Genomic DNA, 17206 nt, shown 5'->3' with positions numbered 1-17206 from the left:
CCCCGTGGGTCTCTCTTCCCCCGTGGGTCTCTCCCCGTGGGTCTCCCCCCGCTCCCGGGCCGCTCCTCCAGCGCCGCAGGTCCCGCGCTGTCCGCCAGGGGGCAGCCTCGCCCCGCCGCGCCTCGCCGCCGCCACTCTCGGCCGCGCTCCCGCTGCACCGCTGACCGGAAGGGGCGGGGCTGGCGGCGGCGGCGGCGGCGGGGCCCAGGTGAGCGGGGCCGCCCGGGGCTCGCTGGGGGTCCGGCTCCGGTGGCGGGGCGGCACCCCGGGGGGCTGAGCAGGGGGCCCGGGCGGGTCCCGCGTCCCTGTGGGTCGGTGCTGCGGGAGGCCCCGGTGCGGCCTTGCCCGCCGGAGCCTCGCCCGGGCGCTGGCAGCCCGCAGGCCTCGGGCGCCGCGGAGGGCCGGGCCCGGCTTGTGACCGCCGCGTGTCGCCCCCTGCCAGGCGCAGCCCCCGGCGCCATGTGGTCCGTGCTGTGGGCGGCCGTGCGCTCCAAGGCCCCGTACGTCACCTTCCCGGTGGCCTTCGTGGTGGGGCTGGTGGGCTACCACCTGGAGTGGTTCCTCCGCGGGGACCCCCAGCCCGCGGCCGAGGAGGAGAAGAGCATCTCGGAGCAGCGGGAGGACCGCAAGCTGCAGGAGATCGCGGGCAAGGACCTGACCAAGGTGGTGAGCCTGAAGGACAAGCTGGAGTTCGCCCCTCGGGCCGTGCTGAACAGGAACCGCCCGGAAAAGAGTTAATGAAGTTGGTTGGGCAGAGGCAGTGCCCTGGAGGAACTGTCCCTGGGGCCGGGGGCCGGCTGCCAGCGGGCTCTGACCTGCAGCTGGAGGGCTCTGACCCGCAGCACTGTGCTGGGGACTCTTTTATCACCTGCAGCACCTTCCACCAGCTTCCCTCCTGCACCGGGCCCTACCTGGGCAATGCACTATGTCCACTGCTGCTCTTCACCCTCCCGGGGCCCGCCAGAGGGTCGGGGTTTGCCTGCCCCACATGCACTCGAGACACAGCACTCAGACCTCTTTTGTGGCAGGGCGGGCAGAGAGCCATGCTTCACAGGCAGAGTATTTCTGAAACCCATCAGCTCCTGGCCTGATCTAGCCCCTGAACCACGAAACCCTCTCGGCCTGGTTCCCCACATCTCTTTAGGTTTCTTCCACGATGTGATGATAGAAGAAACTTGGACCTGAGTGACAAGGAGTTGGGGTCAGGCTAATGCCTGCGGCAGGAGGATCGGCTCTTCCGCTTACTGCTCTCCCGTGGCTCTTCATGAACCCCGACCACAGCTCCATGCTACTGCCTATCCCCCAGGGGAGCCTGAACAGTGGTGGAGAACTCCGGGGAACCCCTCTCTGCATCATCCCCAGGCTTCACAGTGAGGGAGGGGGATGGGGGGAGGTGCAAGTCCTGGCCCCGATTCTGTCACAGAGCTCCAAGCGTGGTGGTGGCTTTGGGCTGGTGTGTAGAGAACAAGGAGGTGTCTGCCCTGTACAGGAACAGCCAAAATAAACTTCTGTCAGTCCTTGGGTCTGTGTGTCTTCTGCAACAGCACCTGGCCCTAACCCTGGCTCAGAGTGTGTTTCTGCTCCCCATGTTTTCAAGAAGCAGCCCCTTCTACGATGGGAGAAATTCCATCGTTGTCCCTGGCTGGGCACTGACCTTGGGCCTGGCAGCAGGGTGAGTAGGCAGGAAGGAGGGGGAGGCACCGAAATCCCAGCCCGTGCTGAGGTTGTGCCTCCCTCCCAGCTCCCCCCGGCCACGTCATCTGCTTCCCTTCGACCTCCTTATCTAGACAAGAAGGGCTGTGGCAGTCCTGGGTGGGGTCCAAGGGGATGGGGGGGATCCCACTGGGCTGCTGAGCAGGGCAGCACATGGCAGGAGAGGCTGGCAGTGAGCGCGGGGGGCTGGTGGCCGGTGTCCCCTCCAGCCTCTGGCATCACAGGCGCAGTGGGACCAAACTCCAGCGAGAGCTGCCTGAGCCAGGCCAGCCGGTAACTGCAGCGTGCTGGGGCCGTAGCCAGGATTATCGCTGCCTCCCAGCTTGTTTTTTCCCCTGGTGCCTGAGCAAGGTCTTGCTGCTGCCCCGGCCTGGCCTTCCCCTCCCGGGGATGATAAATCTGTCGTGTCTGGTGCGAAGCCCTGAGGTCAGCAGCCGGTTCAGCATTTCTCATCGGTCCGTCCTTCCTCGGGGCCAGCTCCTGCCCCGCTGACAGCTTTACTGCTGGCGCTGCCCGGCTGCGTTTACCTCCCAACCTGCTGCTGTCCCGGGCCGGCAGGGCTCGCAGCCTGGCACCGCCGGGGACTCTCAGGCCTTTGCATGGCGGCGTGTGAGGGCAGCTGAGGCTGGGGTGGCAGGTGCAGGAGGAGGCTCAGGGCGATGCAAAGGCTGTCCCAGCTCTACTCCGCTGCAGCCGCCTGCACTGGGGCTCACAGCACCTCTCATGCCACTGCCCCGGTCCCCCCGGGCAGGCTGGCACTGTCCCCTGAGGTGACCCCTGCCCTTGGCTTCTTCCTTTCCCAGCCTGGCTGCAGGGTGACGCTGGGCAATGGCTGTTCCCTATTGTGCGCTGGAGTGGGAACGGTCCAGTCCCTTCCCCCAAGTGGGACCAACGGGGCCCAGCTCGGAAACATCTTCTGAAATGCCTTTGTTCGCCCTGCGACGGAGCGGCTCCCTCAACTGTTTATAGCCCATTGATCTGCCTGTTCCCAGGGCTGGCCGGGCACAATCGGGCTTTGTCGGGGCCTCGCTGCCCCGTTTCCTCCCCTGGCCCACGCGGTGTCGGCCGGGGGGGCTGCTCCAGCGCAGTGCTGGAGCAATGCGCTCGGGAAGGATGGAGCCCTGCCAGCGGCTGCGTGGGCACCGGTGGCACCTGGCTGGGCAGCCCCTGCCCTGCTTCCACCACTGCTGCCTTCCCGGTCCTGCGTGTTTCCAGCTGGGTTCCGCGTGTCTGGGAACTCCCATCCGTCCCCACGGCAGACGCCGGCGTTGCTGCAGGGCCGTGGATTCCCCGCAGGCGCTGGGGCAGGGGGGAAGCTGCTTCCCAGAGACTGGTTGCCTTTCTCCTAAGCCCTCAGTACCATAAACCCACCCTTCCTCCCATTGAATCCCAACAATGTGCTGCCTGGGAAGTGCCGGCTGGACAAGAATAGGAGCCGGCGAGCACTCAGGGCTAGGGTGAGCAGCCACAGTTGCTCACGAAGAGTGAGAGGAAGCTTTAGTGAATAAACCATTATGGCAAAAAGCTGGCTTCCCCAGCCTGCACACAGCCGCTCAAGTCCTTCGTCTAGCCCAGCGTGTTTGTAATCCAGCTGTTCCCAGCACGGCACAGCTGGATGCTGCAGCGGGAGTGTGGCAAGGAGCCGTGCCAGCAGCACGTGTGGGGCCATGCAAGGGGTGAGCCTGTCCCAGGCAGGGAGTCCCAGCCTGGCCAGGAGGTTGGTGTTTTGCAGGACAGCGTCCTCCCGGGGCTTGTCCAGCTTTGGGGAAGGGGCTGGCTGCGGCCACACCGCGCCACAGGGGAGGGATCGGATCTGGCAGCTGCAGAAGTGCTGCCTGTCCCTGCCCAGCCCGCGGTGGCCATGCCCCAGGCTGGGAGGGGGGCAAGCTGGCTGCTGCGCTCTCGGCATGGCCCTGCTGCCTTGCTGCTTCCTCCCTGCTGGCTCCGAGGGTGGCTACAGTTTCCCGGCCGACCCTCTGCCCTGCCCAGGGCCGGGTTTGCTCCCCAAACCCGACGGTCCATTGCCAGCCGCTGGTGAGAGGAGCAGGTGGCAGTTTCCGGAGGCAGGATGCAGGGAGTGAGCCAGGACCATGCTGGGGGGGGACACACAAGCTGTGCCCCGGCTTGCTGGGGGTTGGCTCAGGGGCCTGGGACAGCTGCTGTGCAGGCAGGGGCAGTGAGAGCCCCCCCGGCTGCTCGGCACGGCTCGGCACACCTGGATGACCGCAGCGGATGTCCGGTTAGCTCAGAGCAGGGATGCACCAGCTGCGCAGGGCTGGGGATGCTGTCACCCTGTGCTGGCACAAGGGCTGCTCAGAGCCATCGGTCCCCTTCCCGCAAGGCTCAGAGCGACGATGCTTTGGGGAGGAGCAGAGCAATGCAGGGGGCTTCAGGGGGACGCTGGGGCCCACAGGGACTCACGCTCCTCTGTCCCATCACAGCCACGCCGGGGCACCTAGGATCTGTGCACACCGCAGTGGCCCTGCAGCCCTGGGACACTGAGAGTGTTCACCCCAGTTGCACTGGAGAGCAAATGGTGTGTGTGTCCCCGCATCCCCTGGGGACGGCTGCTCTCTCCCCTGCTCTGGCCAGCCGAGGCTGTTTTCCCAGGCTCCAGTTTTGCCCTTTTCCTGAGCGCAGCCTGTCCTTTCCCAGCCTCCCGGTCTCACTCGCCTCTTCCTGCCCCGGCCCCACAGCGCAGACCCTCCGTGCCATGCCCAGTGGCTCTTTCTGCAGCAGGCAGAAGCCCTGACATGCTGTGGGAGAGGAGCAGCTCTGCCCTACACCCAGACGCGTCCCCCAGGCCCTGGCCGGGGACAGTGGGGCACGCTCCCTTCCCACCCAGCAGGCAGCACCCCCTGCCCTCCTGGAGCTGCATCAGGCCGATGCCCTGAGCCGCTGGCAGGGGTAGGACCCATCCCGGGGTGGGCATGGGGTGCTGGGTGCTGCGGTCCCATCGCCTCCGTGCGAGGAAGCGACTGGAGGGGAGCGACAATGTCAGGATGCGGGAAGTCATCGGGGCTATTGAGCGCGTTTCCTCCCGCCCGCGGTTCTCACACGGGGCCGCATTGTCTGCCATGCCCGCGCGTGGAGCGCTAAATATAACCCCGTGCCTGGGGGAGGAAGGGAGCCATTTGGGGGTTGCTTTTCCTTCGTTCGGCACTGTTGGCAGTGGTGCTGGGAAGGGCAGGATTGTATCTGGTCTGGTGTTGCCTGGATGGTGGGTGCGGTGGGCTCAGGGGGTCTGCGCCTGGCTCAGAGGGATGCTCCTGCCTGCGCCCGGTCTCCCTGGGGGGCTGTGGGAAACGGGGCACTGGGAAGCTGCGGGCAGAGCCCTGGGCACAAACAGGGCCCCAGTGGGTGGGGGGCCATGCTGTGGCCCTGGCTGGCGCCCCCCTGCCCAGCCCTCTGCCCTTCCTCCCCTCTCAGCTGCAGTTTTGCTCCTGCCACAGCTCTTCCTGCAAGCCGGTCGGATTTAGACACTTGCTGTTTTCTGTGCCCTGGGAAAGCTTAAAAATAACCTCCTTGGTGCTTGGCCAGCGCCTTGCAGGCGGGACATGCTGCACAGCCCTCACGGCTCCTCTCCCCCAACCCACGGCAGAGCTGGGCAGGGGGAGCCCAGCACAGACTGGTCCTAACTGGGAGGAGAGCAGGAACCTCCCTGCAAACCTGTGGCCATGGGACAAAGTTACAGAGCTCCCAGGGGCCGTGGCTGGTGTTAGACCAACACCCCCAGTGGGAATCGGGGTCCTGGGGAGTGTGTGGTCCAGGACTGGCAGAGCCGCCCCAAAGCCTTTCCTGACTCAGGGAGTGCTTGGGGTGGCTGCCCACCCCCAGCATCCTCCTGAACTGGTGAGTGTGCCTGTGCACCCGCAGCCTCAGGCTGCTGGAGGTCAGGTCAGGTGCCCGTCCATCTGTCCATCCACCTCTCTACCTCTTCCTTTTGCTCCTTTGGCCCTGTCGTCTCCCTCTCTTTCTTCCAGGGCTGAGGATGGGGGAGCTGCCGAGGAAGGCAGCCCAGCTCCCGCGCCATGGCACAGGGTGGGCAGGCAGCTCTTGCTTGCCAGGGCAGTTCTCGGGGGGCTGCAGCGGTGCCTTGGGAAGTACGTCCAGCCTTGGGTGGGATAAACCCCACAAGGCTCTTAGGTGGCGATACGAAAGCTGCCCTCCCTGAAAATCCATGCTAAGGGCAATGCCAGCATGGGGGAGAACAGCCCCACAGTGCCCCCACCCCATTGCCATGCCCAGGGCTCTCCGCCATCCCAGTCAGGTGGCTGCAAGTCGTCCTGGTGCCCACATGTCACGGCACATACTTGCTGCCCGTTACCCCAGAGCTGAGTCTCTGGGGTACCTGTGGGGACCCCATCACCACAGCCCCCAGGCTGCCCATGCCACCGCAGGGCTCAGCATCATGGCACGGGGCCGGGGGTTGGGGCAGTGAGTGACCGGAGGGGCCTGTTTACTCAGGAGGGAGCACAGAGGTGTGAGAAAAGCCGTGCGTGTCCGCTATCTGTCCCCGAGCTGTGCCAAAGGGCTTCTCCGGGACAGCCTGCACCCTTATCAGCTGCAAACTTTTATTTGCCTAAGGGCTGCCCGCCCGCCTTCTGGGGGGCTGCTGCCAACACCGGCCCCACGGCCGCCCCCTCCCCGGTCCCACCGCGCAGGTGAACCCCTCGCTGTTGTTGTTGGCATGTGGCGTGGGCAGGTCCCGGCGGCACGAGGTCACACCAGCTGCCCCGAGCTGCCTTGTCACAACATGGGAACAATAGCGGGACGCGGAGCTGTGTTTGCACAGCACCCGTGGCCGGGCACAGCGTCCAGGCAAGGGGGGTCTCGGCCGTCTTGTTTTCCACCTTGCAAGGCCGTTTGGAAAAGCGTGATGCTCCCCTGGTGCCAACAAAAATATCAGCCCAGGAGAGGGGAGGTGAGCGGGGGAACGCTGCCGGCGGGTAAACACACTGCACGGCTGCACCGTTACCTTTCACACGGGTATTTCCTCCTGGCTGAGCACACCAGACTGCCCCCCTCCCCCAGAAAGCTGCAGCTTGGAGGGGCTTTGCAGCTCTGCTGATGCCTGGGGAGCGCTGGGCTGTGGTCCCCCATTGCACTGGGGTGCTCCGGGAGCCCCCACTGGGCAACAGGGGGAGCAGGGCAGGGTCCCTCTGGAGAGCATCTTCCCCAGCATCCTCATGGAGGGTGCAGGGGAGGGCTGAGAGCTGGTAGCGTGCACCTCAGACCCCCACCCCAGGGGATTTTACCCCCCTTGTTATTCCCAGCAGGGAGGGGAGCCAAAGGCAGGCTCGGCCACCAGCCCAGGCGCTGCACCAAGGGCAGCCTGGCCGGGTGCCTCCCTCTTCTCTTCCTCCAGCAGCCAGTGGCAGCGATATTACCCGATATCACCCATATTTTATTTTCTCCAGGGTATTTTTAGCCCGTCCCACCCTCACTGAAGAGGCCCTCGGCAGAGAGCAGGCTCTGCCCTGGGCTGGCTTGGCCAGAGAAACTAAACAACAGCCCGAGCCGCATTGTGTGCCTTTATCTGTGGCTCATTTCCACCTATTATGCAGCTACGAGCAGCTCCATGGCCGCCGTTCGGTTTATCTGCAGCACAGCCAGGGCAGAGGAGCTGAGCCCTGCTTTGGGTCACGGGCGCCTGTCCCAAGATGGCCCAGTGACAGCCTCTGGGCTGAGGCTTGGCTCAAGGGGATGGGACACTATAGCAGGGAGGGTTGTGATTTCAGTGGGTGGGTGCCCACGCCCCCCTGGACCCCAGCCCCACAGGGCAGCAGCTTCCCTCTCAGCCCCAGACCCGCACCCACCCTCCCAGGGACAGCTGGTGGCTGCAGGAAGCACAGTCAGGCCACACTTCACCTTTTTTCATTCATCCAACTTTATTCAACAAGATGCAACACTTGAGTCTGCCAGGAGGAAAGGAAACAGCACTGAGGGCAGCACCCACATCCCACGCTCGTGCCTGGGTCACGCAGGACCTTCCCCTTTCACAGCATCGGTGGGCTGGGGATGACAGGGTGACTGCTCATGTGGCGGCTGTTGATTCTTCCATACACCCCCCAACACCCCCACCCACAGCAGGAGATGACTAGTGCAAAGTAATAAAACCAATAACCCCCCAAACCCAGCAGCTGCTTGGCGAATTCCTCCTGGAAAAATGCACAGGGCTCCAGGGCACTCGGCCAGGCTGGACACGGCTCCCCAGATCCCACACAGCGGCACCTTGAAGGCAGAAAGCCCCATGCTCAGGCCAGCAGGTTAAAAATAACTTAGAGACACACACCAAGTGGGAAAGGGTCCAGGGCTGGGGGCTCGCAGCCCCAGCGCACCCGAGCAGTGACCTGCAGCCATCGGGATCAGTGGGTGGCTGCAGAGCCCCAGCTGCCAGCTGCTGCTTAACCCCCCCATGCCCCGTGGGGCAGGGGGCAGCTCCCGCAGCAAGCCCTGGGGCAGGAGCTGCTGGCCCGCAGCCGTGGCCACAGGAACAGGATGGGGCTGGTGGCCAGGGCCGGTGAGGCAGCGCTGCCCCAGCCCTCCTGGGCTCAGCCCGCTGCCTGTGGAGGCAAGTGGCTTCCCAGGGCACAGGCCCAGCTTTCACACTCCAGCCTCGCGGCTGGCTCCAGCCTCCTGCCACAGCCCCGGGGACAGCCTGTTCCCAGCTGTGTGGCTCGAGGGATTTCTCCCTTTCCCACAGCGAGGCACACGGGACACGGCGTCCCAGGGAACTTTCTGCAGTTTCCTTCCTTGCAAGGTCTGTGGGGAAAAAGAGGAGAGCGGGGAGGCTCTGCTCCAGGACAGCATCCAGCCCTGCTCCCGAGCATCACCTCCCGGGGCAGGCAGGTCCCCCCGGGCACAGCCTCCGCAGCCCATCCAGACGGCACCTTCACAGGAACAAGGGACCAGGGAAGGTCCCCGTGGCCAGCCGGGGCCAGCCCGGCACTAGACGTACTGCTTTTTGGAGGCTGAGCTCCCGGGCCGGCTGCACAGCTTCTCCTCCAGTGTGGGGGCTTCAGCAGCCGCGGGGGTGTAGGGGTCTGAGAGGGGTCTGCTGCCACTGCCCAGCGCCAGGTTCTCCTCGTTGTGGAAGTTGGCCCAATTCTGCTCACTGGAGAGCTTGTTGTAGGCCTGGTAGGGTGGCGTGTGGCTCTCGGCCATGGGCAGGAAGGGGTAGTGCTTGGGTGGGTAGGGACCCACAACCATGTCGGGGGCAAAGCCGTCCTGGCTCGGCCCCGACACCTTCTTGATGTTGCCAAGCAGGCTCTTGCAGCAGAGGTGGAAGAGCTCCAGGAGGTTCAGGATTAAGGAGATCAAGCCCATCACCAGCATGAAGATGATGAAGATGCTCTTCTCGGTAGGGCGAGAGATGAAGCAGTCCACCTGATGGGGACAGGGGTCCCTCTTGCACACGTAGCGGGGCACCATGGAAAAGCCGTACAGGTACCACTGGCCAACGAGGAAGCCAGCCTCGAAGATGCTCTTGCAGATCACACTGATGATGTACGTCCACATCAGCGCCCCTCGGATCTTGAGCCGCCCATCCTCCGTCATGTAGATCTTGGACATCTTCTTCTCCACAGCTGCCAGGGCCTGCTCGATCTTTGGGTCCTTGCTGTGGATAGCCCGAAGCTCGCTCTCCTGTTGCTTCAGCTTCTCCTCCTTCCGGGAGAGATAGACAACATGGCCGAGGTAAATCAGCGTTGGGGTGCTGACAAAGAGGAACTGGAGCACCCAGTAGCGAATGTGGGAGATGGGGAAAGCTTTGTCATAGCAGACGTTGGTGCAGCCCGGCTGCTTGGTGTTGCACACGAAATCCGACTGCTCGTCCCCCCACACTGACTCCCCAGCCAAGCCCAGGATGAGGATGCGGAAGATGAAGAGCACGGTGAGCCAGATCTTCCCGATCACGGTCGAGTGCTCCTGGACTTGGTCCAGCAGTTTCTCCAGGAACCCCCAGTCACCCATCTTCTAGGGAGCCTCGTGCCTCTGCCAGCGGAGAGAGGAGGGGAGCCAAGTCAATTCTCCGTTTCCACACTGGAGAGCACGGGGCAGACGGGGCCACCTAAACCCTGCACTTTCTCAGGACGCAGCTGCTCTGCCGAGGGTCCCAGCAACCCACCAAGGAACATCCTAAGGGAGGGAGCCAGGCAGCACTGCTGAGCCCAGGAGCGCTCCTCCTACACCCCAGTGCAGAAACACGGGGCTGGGGGAGAAGAGGCACCGAGGGGATCCCCCACCCCAGCACCGTCCCATGCACAGCACCCAGTCCCACTCCCAGGACACAGCCCGCAGCGAAAAGCTCGCTGCCCCGCTGGTTTGGGGGCATCCCCTGGCCACAGCACCCAGAGAGGGGGCACGGGGGGGCTCACAGGAGCAGCAGCCCAGATTTGCCTCTCCTACAGCCCACTGCCCCGGTTCTGCCGAAGGGCAGAGAGCACCAGGGTCATGGAACGGGGGGAAGCGCAAACCCCTGGGGTACCGCAGCCACCCCAGTACCTGCTCAGGGCTCACCCCAAACTGGAGGGACAGCCCCCAGCCGGGTCCCTCGCTGGGGGGTGATGGCACCCAGCCCGCTCCCCCCTCCAGGGCTTTCCCCAGCCGAGGGACCCCCCAGACCACTCACCGCACGCTGACCTGCTGTCGCTCCGGGGGTGCCTCAGCCTCACCCCCGGTGAGCCCAGCCCTCCCAGCAGAGCTCAGCCCTGCAGCCCGGCTGGGAGAAAAGGAACAGCCGCAGCCCTGGCTTCTAATTAACCCCTGCCAATTAAGCAGGCAGAGGTGCCGGCTGGGCCGTTAAAGGGACACCCAGCCGCATGGGGCCAGCGGGGTGCCCCAGGCTGCCAGCGGGTGCCAGCGGTGGGGTGCCCCTACCCCAGGCACCCGTGTCCCCAGTGCCCCCCCGGGGGTCCCGGCGCCGCGGGCTCCCGGCAGCGCGCACTCACCTCCGCCGCGCCGGGCACGTCCCGCCGGGCTGGGGCCGCGCTGGGTGTGAGCGGCCCGGGCGGCTCCGGCCCTGCGGGGCCGGGGGGAGCCAGGGGAGGAGCGCGGGCAGGAAACCGGGGGCCGGGGCTTAGCGCCAAGCCTCAGGTGTGCGGGGCCGCCCCCCACCCCCCGACCGAGGGGGCGGCCCCGGGGGGGGGCGCCGGGGACAGCCGGCCCCCTCGCCACCGGGGGCGGTGGGTAAGCCCCGGGTTTCCCCGCCCGTTCGCTCCCGGTTCCGGCAAAGCCGCTGAGCGGGGCAGGGACCCGCGGGGCTCACGGACCTGCCCACCGGTGGGGACCCCCGGCGAGCCACCCCACGGCGCGCCCCTACAGCCGCCGCGCTGTTGGTGCGGGGCGGCAGGGCCGGGGAGATGCCCCGGGGTGCCGGGGGGGATGCTCGGTCCCCCGGGGATGCTCGGTCCCCGTCCCGTGCCCCCGCGGGTCCGTGCGGCGCGGCGGGCGCTGGGTGGTGCTGGAGCCACACCGGAGCCCGCCGCTGCCCGGCCCCGGGGCTGAGCTGCGCCGGGGACCCGCGGGCCGGCACCCGCCGCCCGGTTCAAACGGGGCTTTGCCGTCGGCTGCTCCGACGGGGCGTGCGGAGGCACCGCAGCGGGGAGCGGGGGGGCTGATGCTGGTGGTTTACACACAGGCTTAAGTCCTGCTGCCTTTGGGGAGGGGGCAGACCCGCTGTGTGTGCCCCCACCCGCTGTCCTGCCACGGCCGCAAAGGGCCGGCGCGGTTGGCGTGGGCTGTGTGGGGTCAGCCCGGGCGGTGGGCTCGGGTTTGGGCTACCGAAACCAGAAACTAGGCCAGTTCTCACCAACTGGGAGCTGCCGCCTCTCCTGCACCGAGACATGGCATTTCCTTCTCACAGACAGTGCCGGGGCTGAGCGAGGGCAGAGCCAGAATAGCATCATTATATTTAATATCAAATAATTGCCGTGCTTCAGGTGACGCCCATGTGCTGCTCCATGCCGTGGCACCAGGGTGCTGCAGAGCCCACGGCCCGTCTCCCAGCCAGCCCACCATGAATCCCACTTCCCGCTCCCACCACCCCTGGGTTGTAGCTGCCCAAACAGCATGGTCCCCTCTCGGTGCCTGCCCCAAGCGATGCTCTGAGCCCCCCCAGCCCTCCACGGGTGGAAACGATCACTTCTGGGGAGCTGCTCCAAACCCGCAAGGGAACCAGAGCTGCTCTGACAGCAGACACGCCTGCTCCCACGCTGCTTTACCCACCAGGATGGTGCCCAGCATGGGCTTCACTTGCCCCAGCCACAGACCCCCAGTGAGCCGTGTGGGTGTCCCAAAGCAGACCCCTGTGGCTTCCAGAGCCGCTTCCTGGTCAGCCACCTTCTGCTGTTCAACCTCCTGGAGCATCTTTCCTCTGGCACTGAGGCTGGCACCTCAGGTGACACAGGTGACATGGTGCTGGGGTGCCCATGGGAGCAGCCGGTGCTGGAAGCACTTGCTCTGTGTCCCAGCGCAGAGACGTGTCACTGCCCCAGCAGCATGGGAAGGGCCATCACAGCCTCCCACAGCGGCATGAGCCCTGGCTGTGGCAGCGCACACCACGGCACGCTCACGGGCTGGCCGGAGAGCCAGCAGACCCTCCGTGTAGCACCGCTTAAGGAGAGATTAAATGGAAATAATTTCTATTTATTGTAATATTTATCAAGATTTAGTAAATAATTGATGCTGCTCCTTCCTTGATTTCCTCGGGGGCCAGCGTGCGGTTCTGGTGAATTAAAGTTTAACGATGCGTGACAAGCCGGGAGGAGGCGGAGTGGTCGGACACCGGGCACACCGGCACCGGGGCTCGAGCCGCATAGCCCCAGCTGAGGCAGGAGTGGGGAGGACCCAGCTGTGGGCTTCTGGGGAACCTCTGCAGATCCATTTCTTCTGCCTTTACCAGTCCTCCCAATTCAAAGCGTGCAGAGCAGATCCCACCGTCTACAAACAACATGATGTATTTTGGATCCATGACTTACGCTATCTGTGACATCCAGAGGAGGTGAGGGGGGATGCAAAGGCTCCAAGAGAAGCAGCAGAACCAGCACGGGCAGTTGGGTGGGACACCGGCATGGCGCTTGCATGAGCGAAGGGGAAAAGGCTGCTCCTGCCCCAGTGCTGGCAAAGGGAGCAGCCAGGAGCAGCCTGCAGCCCTGCTCCTCTCTGATTACTCCGGGCGCACGAAGAGGGCTCTGGCCACGGCGCTGAGCCCAGCATTTCTTTGGTTCCTTGGTACAAAAGAAAGGAGGATGAAACTGTGCTTGGGACTGTGCCTGTACGGGCACAGCGAGCCAGGAGGACTGTCACCGCGCTAGGTGACACTATCCCTGGCTGGGCACTGATGCATTCACACCCAGCACGCGAGCAGCAGAGCTGCAGGACCCAAGAGAAGCTGCTGGGACACGGGAGTCCCCACGCTCCCTCCTGCCAGCCCCAGTCCCGTGTGCTCCCCCAGCTCGATGGCTTCACCCCTGCAGCTCCTGGCTGGGCTCGCTGCCCGGGAGGACTGAGCTGGCTGCTGCGGTGGGGCTGGCTGCTCGGTGGAGTCATGCACGGCATCTATACGTTGGCAGGATGTCCAAGCCCCGCAGCGCTGCCGCGTGCAGCTGGCAGAGCTCCAGGGCTGCCCTCGCCTCACCTGCGTCTGCTCAGGCACCCGTGGGCCTCTCTCGGGGTGACTTCATTTTTCTGGGCTTAGTCATTTTTCATGAGTTGACTCTTGAGGGTTCAGGGACTTAGCAGGCTTGAAAAGCTGCTGGGCCAAGGGGAAGGCGAGCCGGCTGGGACGGGTGAGCTCACAGCTCTTCTCCTCTGTGGGAAGAACAGACACCCTCAGGCATGCCCGGGGGCAGCTAGCACCCACCTGCCACCGAGCGTGCCCTCGCCGCTGGGACACCCAGGGACGTGCCCATGCTCCCAAGCAGGAGACTTCCCATGGATGTGTCCCCCTCCCCTTTCAGCCATCGAGGTCCTGGCTGGTGGCATCACTGGTGGTCACCACTGTGGCCAGCCAAGCCTGGCACAATCCAGGACACTTCTCCCTCCCTCTTGCCCTCCCAGCACCCATCAGACAGCAGTCAGGTTGGGAGCCAAAGCCCACAGGGCTGCCACCCACCTCGTCTGGGACTTGTCCTTCTCCTCCGTCTTGAGGTGGCACCGGCAGGTGGAGGCCTTGCTGTAGCTGACGGAGCGCTTGGTGGACTTCTTCCACTTCCGTGCACTCCGGACAACCCGCTTGAAGATGAGGTAGAAGATCTCACAGACCGTAAGGATGATGCAGATGGCTGAGGCCCCGACCATAAAGTACGTGAAGACTCTTTTCTCGGTTGGCCGAGCAATGTAGCAGTCTACAATGTTGGGGCAGGGGTCCACATTGGAGCACTTGACCAGCCGTGGCAAGTCAGCACCGCGTTATCGCCGTGGGTGCCTGCCTGCCGAGTCCCGATGGGCAGGGGGCTGGGGGTGGGGGGAGATGCCCTTGGCAGCCACGGGAGCTGCAGCCCCACGCCGGGGCTGGGGGGTTAAGGAGCCTTTAAGGAGCCTCCAGACGTGGCATTTGGGGAAGGGACCAGCCACCGTGTCGAGAACTGGAAACTTGCTCAGAAAGCTATCTTCTGTACAAAGTCCTGAGATTAAACCTCCATTCTCAAAGCAATTATTACCAGCTAATGTGAGCTGGGAAATTGCCTCTCCCTTCCCACTGATTGAAATCCCATTTTGTCCCCCCATGTTGCAAATGGAAGGGCATTCACTTGGTAACCTCATGAAAATCAGAGATGAAGCCTGTGGCTTGAGTTTCCCCATCCACAAGCACTTGGGATGTATCGTAAGCCCACACAGACATGGAGCCAGAGGAATTCTTGGATATCGCATCAGTTAGGGTGGAAGAACCTCAGATCCGCAAGCTTTTTGGGAACACACACCAATACAGCAGAGCACCAGCACGAGAATGGGCTGCTCCCACGGAGCAGCCCCTGCCCCAGACCCATTTTCCATGCCAGGTCCCTACATCACCTGGTGACATTGAAGTGCCACCCCAGCACCAGCCACTGCCCGGGCTGGCCCCAGTCCCAGGGGGGCTCTCTCGGCGGTGCAGCAGCCCCCGGGCCAGCCAGACACCTTCCCCAAAACCCCTGAGCCCCTGCTGCCCGGGGGGGGGGGGGGGGAACGGGAACCGCAGCCCACCCCAGCCTTTTCTCGAGTCACTGCCTGGATAAAGAGCGGAGCGAGTGCCAATAAAAATGGTGGCTAAAAATACAGAAAGAGCATTTATTATTGAGGGAAGAATCCCTCAAATTGCACCCGGGCTAATTAACATTTCTACAAAGTGCACTCATCACAAACATATATTAACCTTTGAAGCATATATAAGAGCAATTGGAAAGTATATAATGAGAGCAGAGAGACACCGGAGCACTAGACTTCCCTACTGAAAATGCCACCCTTGCCTCCTCTTGGCTGAATTTTGCAGCCGTTTCCCCACAATTACCCATTTTCCAGCACTCCCAAGGCAGGTCCTTGGCACCCCCCGGCTCCCCCCTCCCCGGACAGAGCCGGGAGGCAATCGCCCCCCCTGCCCTGAGGTCCCGGCTGTGCCTGGACACTGCCCAAGGATGCTCTGCATCCCTCCCACATGCTGCTCTGCACCCCCAGGACACGGCAGCGGGCTGTGCTGGAGAACTCGGAAGAAAAATGAAGGATTTTGTCCAAGATTTAAATTAAAATAGCAATCAATATTGTTCCTGAAAGCAGAGAGAAGAGCAGCCATGATGCTGAGATGTCCTTAATGATTCCAGTCAAAGTCATTAGCAAAGTTAGTTCCCTGGCCTTTTTTTTTTAAAGTGTTTAGATTGGGAATGGTGTGAGAGACCCAGCACCCTCCAGGGAAGACAGAGAAACATGAAAGACATCTGGGCAGCACTCGCACTGGGGAGATAAGATGTGGTGCTGATCTCTACGTGCCAGTGGGGCTGGGAGGGCGGAAAGGCAGGAGGCGTAAAAACGTGACTTCAGGAAGAAGAATTATTTCTTCACACCACTTAACCTGCGTGTAAGGAAATGGGTAAGTGGTCAATGCCCTTCCGCATTTAACAAGAGACTAATAACGATAAATACCCACTCCTTAGCTGCCCCTGCTTTGTTCCTGGAGTTGGCACCTTCCCACCGATGGCAGTAACGCATGGATATGGCAAAGCTGGATGGATGAATGGTCATTGGCTTTTGAAGATGCACCTTTAGACTGCAGAAATAATGCCATCCGGCAGGGCAAGGCGCAAAACCAGCTCCTCCCAACAGCCTGCAGGTTTTAGTTTTTATATATAGTATAGATATATATTTATACACGTATAAGTAGGCCCCCGGGGAGGGTCAGGGCTCTTTGCAAGAGGGCACCGCTCCACCACAGCTGCGCCCCGTGGCACCGGCCAGCTTTCCCTGCCACATCCCAGGCAGCTCACCCTACTCCTGGATCCAGCCAGGGGTCAGGGAAAGAGGAGGAGGAGGAGGAGGAGCAGGATTCGTTTCCAGAGCCATCACCCAACGCAGGGTTTTTGTTTGCTCAGCAATCCAGAAGCGCTCCCGATTTCAGTTGTGTGCAACTCCTCGTAAATCCTCCCCGAGTCAACAAAAGCCAAAGTCATTTAACTCGGCGCTAATACAAAAGCGAGCGGGAAGGAGCTCACGCGTGGCAGCGAGCGCAAGGCTTTCCAGAGGAACAACGAGGAGCAATTATGCTTATCGGGAGCTGGGGTGGGATTCGGCACGTCTGCAGGCTGGTGCCAGTAATCACAGTTAATTTTACAAAGTCTGGATGACATATACGGAAGATTTAGATGTTCTAATTACTCCACTGAATACCAGGGGTGCTGCTGATGAGGGAGGCAGGCACACGCACATCCACACACATGCACTCAAAGCCAATTAAGAAAGAAAAACAGCAACAAGGAGCCTGCAGGCTCACAAGTTCTTTTGCAAAAATATAGGTCCAAGCTGGCTGTAAAACACAGCAACCACAACCAGGCTGGAAGGCTTTTGATGGCTGATGCCCACCAGCGAGGACCCGAAAGCTTTGCACAGAGCAGGGGAGGATTCAAGCCATTAGCCAAGCGACAAAGCTTAGTTTTTAGCTAATAGCATCACGGTACTCAATAGTATCACACTCTGGGCATTCCACCCAGAAAGGACCAGGAGCCGTAACCCAGGACGGCAGTGAGATACTGATGGGTAAAATCCTGCCTCTCCAACCTGGAATCTACTCAGCTCTCACAGTGTGCCTGCAACACACTCCATCTCTGATGCAAAAAAAAAGAAAACAACCCAAAGCCCAGAGGCACCAGGGCCCATCCCTTACAAGCCAGCATCATTGCAGCCTTCTGCAACCAGCACCATTTCTGGCCAGCTCATCCAGAACCAGCCCAGGATCGCTCCAGCAAACCACTGGGCCCGGCCAAAGCTCCCGCAGAGCCGGCTCCTCTCTCCAGCACCCCGGGCACCG

General features: G+C 62.8%; 3 protein-coding genes across 6 annotated transcripts; 1 reads left to right on the top strand and 2 right to left on the bottom strand.

Moving 5' to 3' along the window:
* Positions 1–172: 172 nt before the first annotated feature.
* Positions 173–1517, top strand: SMIM12 (small integral membrane protein 12). The gene is made up of 2 exons (XM_056333367.1): positions 173–208; positions 443–1517. The coding sequence occupies exon 2, from the start codon at positions 460–462 to the stop codon at positions 736–738; it is 279 nt and encodes a 92-aa protein (XP_056189342.1). The 5' UTR covers positions 173–208; positions 443–459; the 3' UTR covers positions 739–1517.
* Positions 1518–7585: 6068 nt separating this feature from the next.
* GJA4 (gap junction protein alpha 4) lies at positions 7586–10915 on the bottom strand. 4 transcript variants are annotated; one of them, XM_056333306.1, is made up of 2 exons: positions 10665–10807; positions 7586–9708 (listed from the first exon to the last, which is right to left on the bottom strand). In XM_056333306.1, the coding sequence occupies exon 2, from the start codon at positions 9685–9687 to the stop codon at positions 8665–8667; it is 1023 nt and encodes a 340-aa protein (XP_056189281.1). In that variant the 5' UTR covers positions 9688–9708; positions 10665–10807; the 3' UTR covers positions 7586–8664. The 4 variants fall into 4 exon arrangements, 3 of the variants coding, with proteins under 3 accessions (XP_056189281.1, XP_056189282.1, XP_056189283.1); XM_056333307.1 differs by lacking the exon at positions 10665–10807 and adding an exon at positions 10346–10638; XM_056333308.1 differs by lacking the exon at positions 10665–10807 and adding an exon at positions 10357–10638.
* Positions 10916–13779: 2864 nt separating this feature from the next.
* Positions 13780–14118, bottom strand: GJB3 (gap junction protein beta 3; the record flags this gene model as incomplete). The annotated part of the gene is made up of 1 exon (XM_056331552.1): positions 13780–14118. A coding segment is annotated over one exon (339 nt), but the record flags the coding sequence as incomplete, so codon positions are not given.
* Positions 14119–17206: the final 3088 nt, after the last annotated feature.

The sequence above is a fragment of the Falco biarmicus genome, chromosome 3, assembly GCF_023638135.1.
Source record: "Falco biarmicus isolate bFalBia1 chromosome 3, bFalBia1.pri, whole genome shotgun sequence".
Taxonomy (NCBI): Eukaryota; Metazoa; Chordata; class Aves; order Falconiformes; family Falconidae; genus Falco; species Falco biarmicus.
This window is presented reverse-complemented; position numbering and strand designations above follow the sequence as displayed.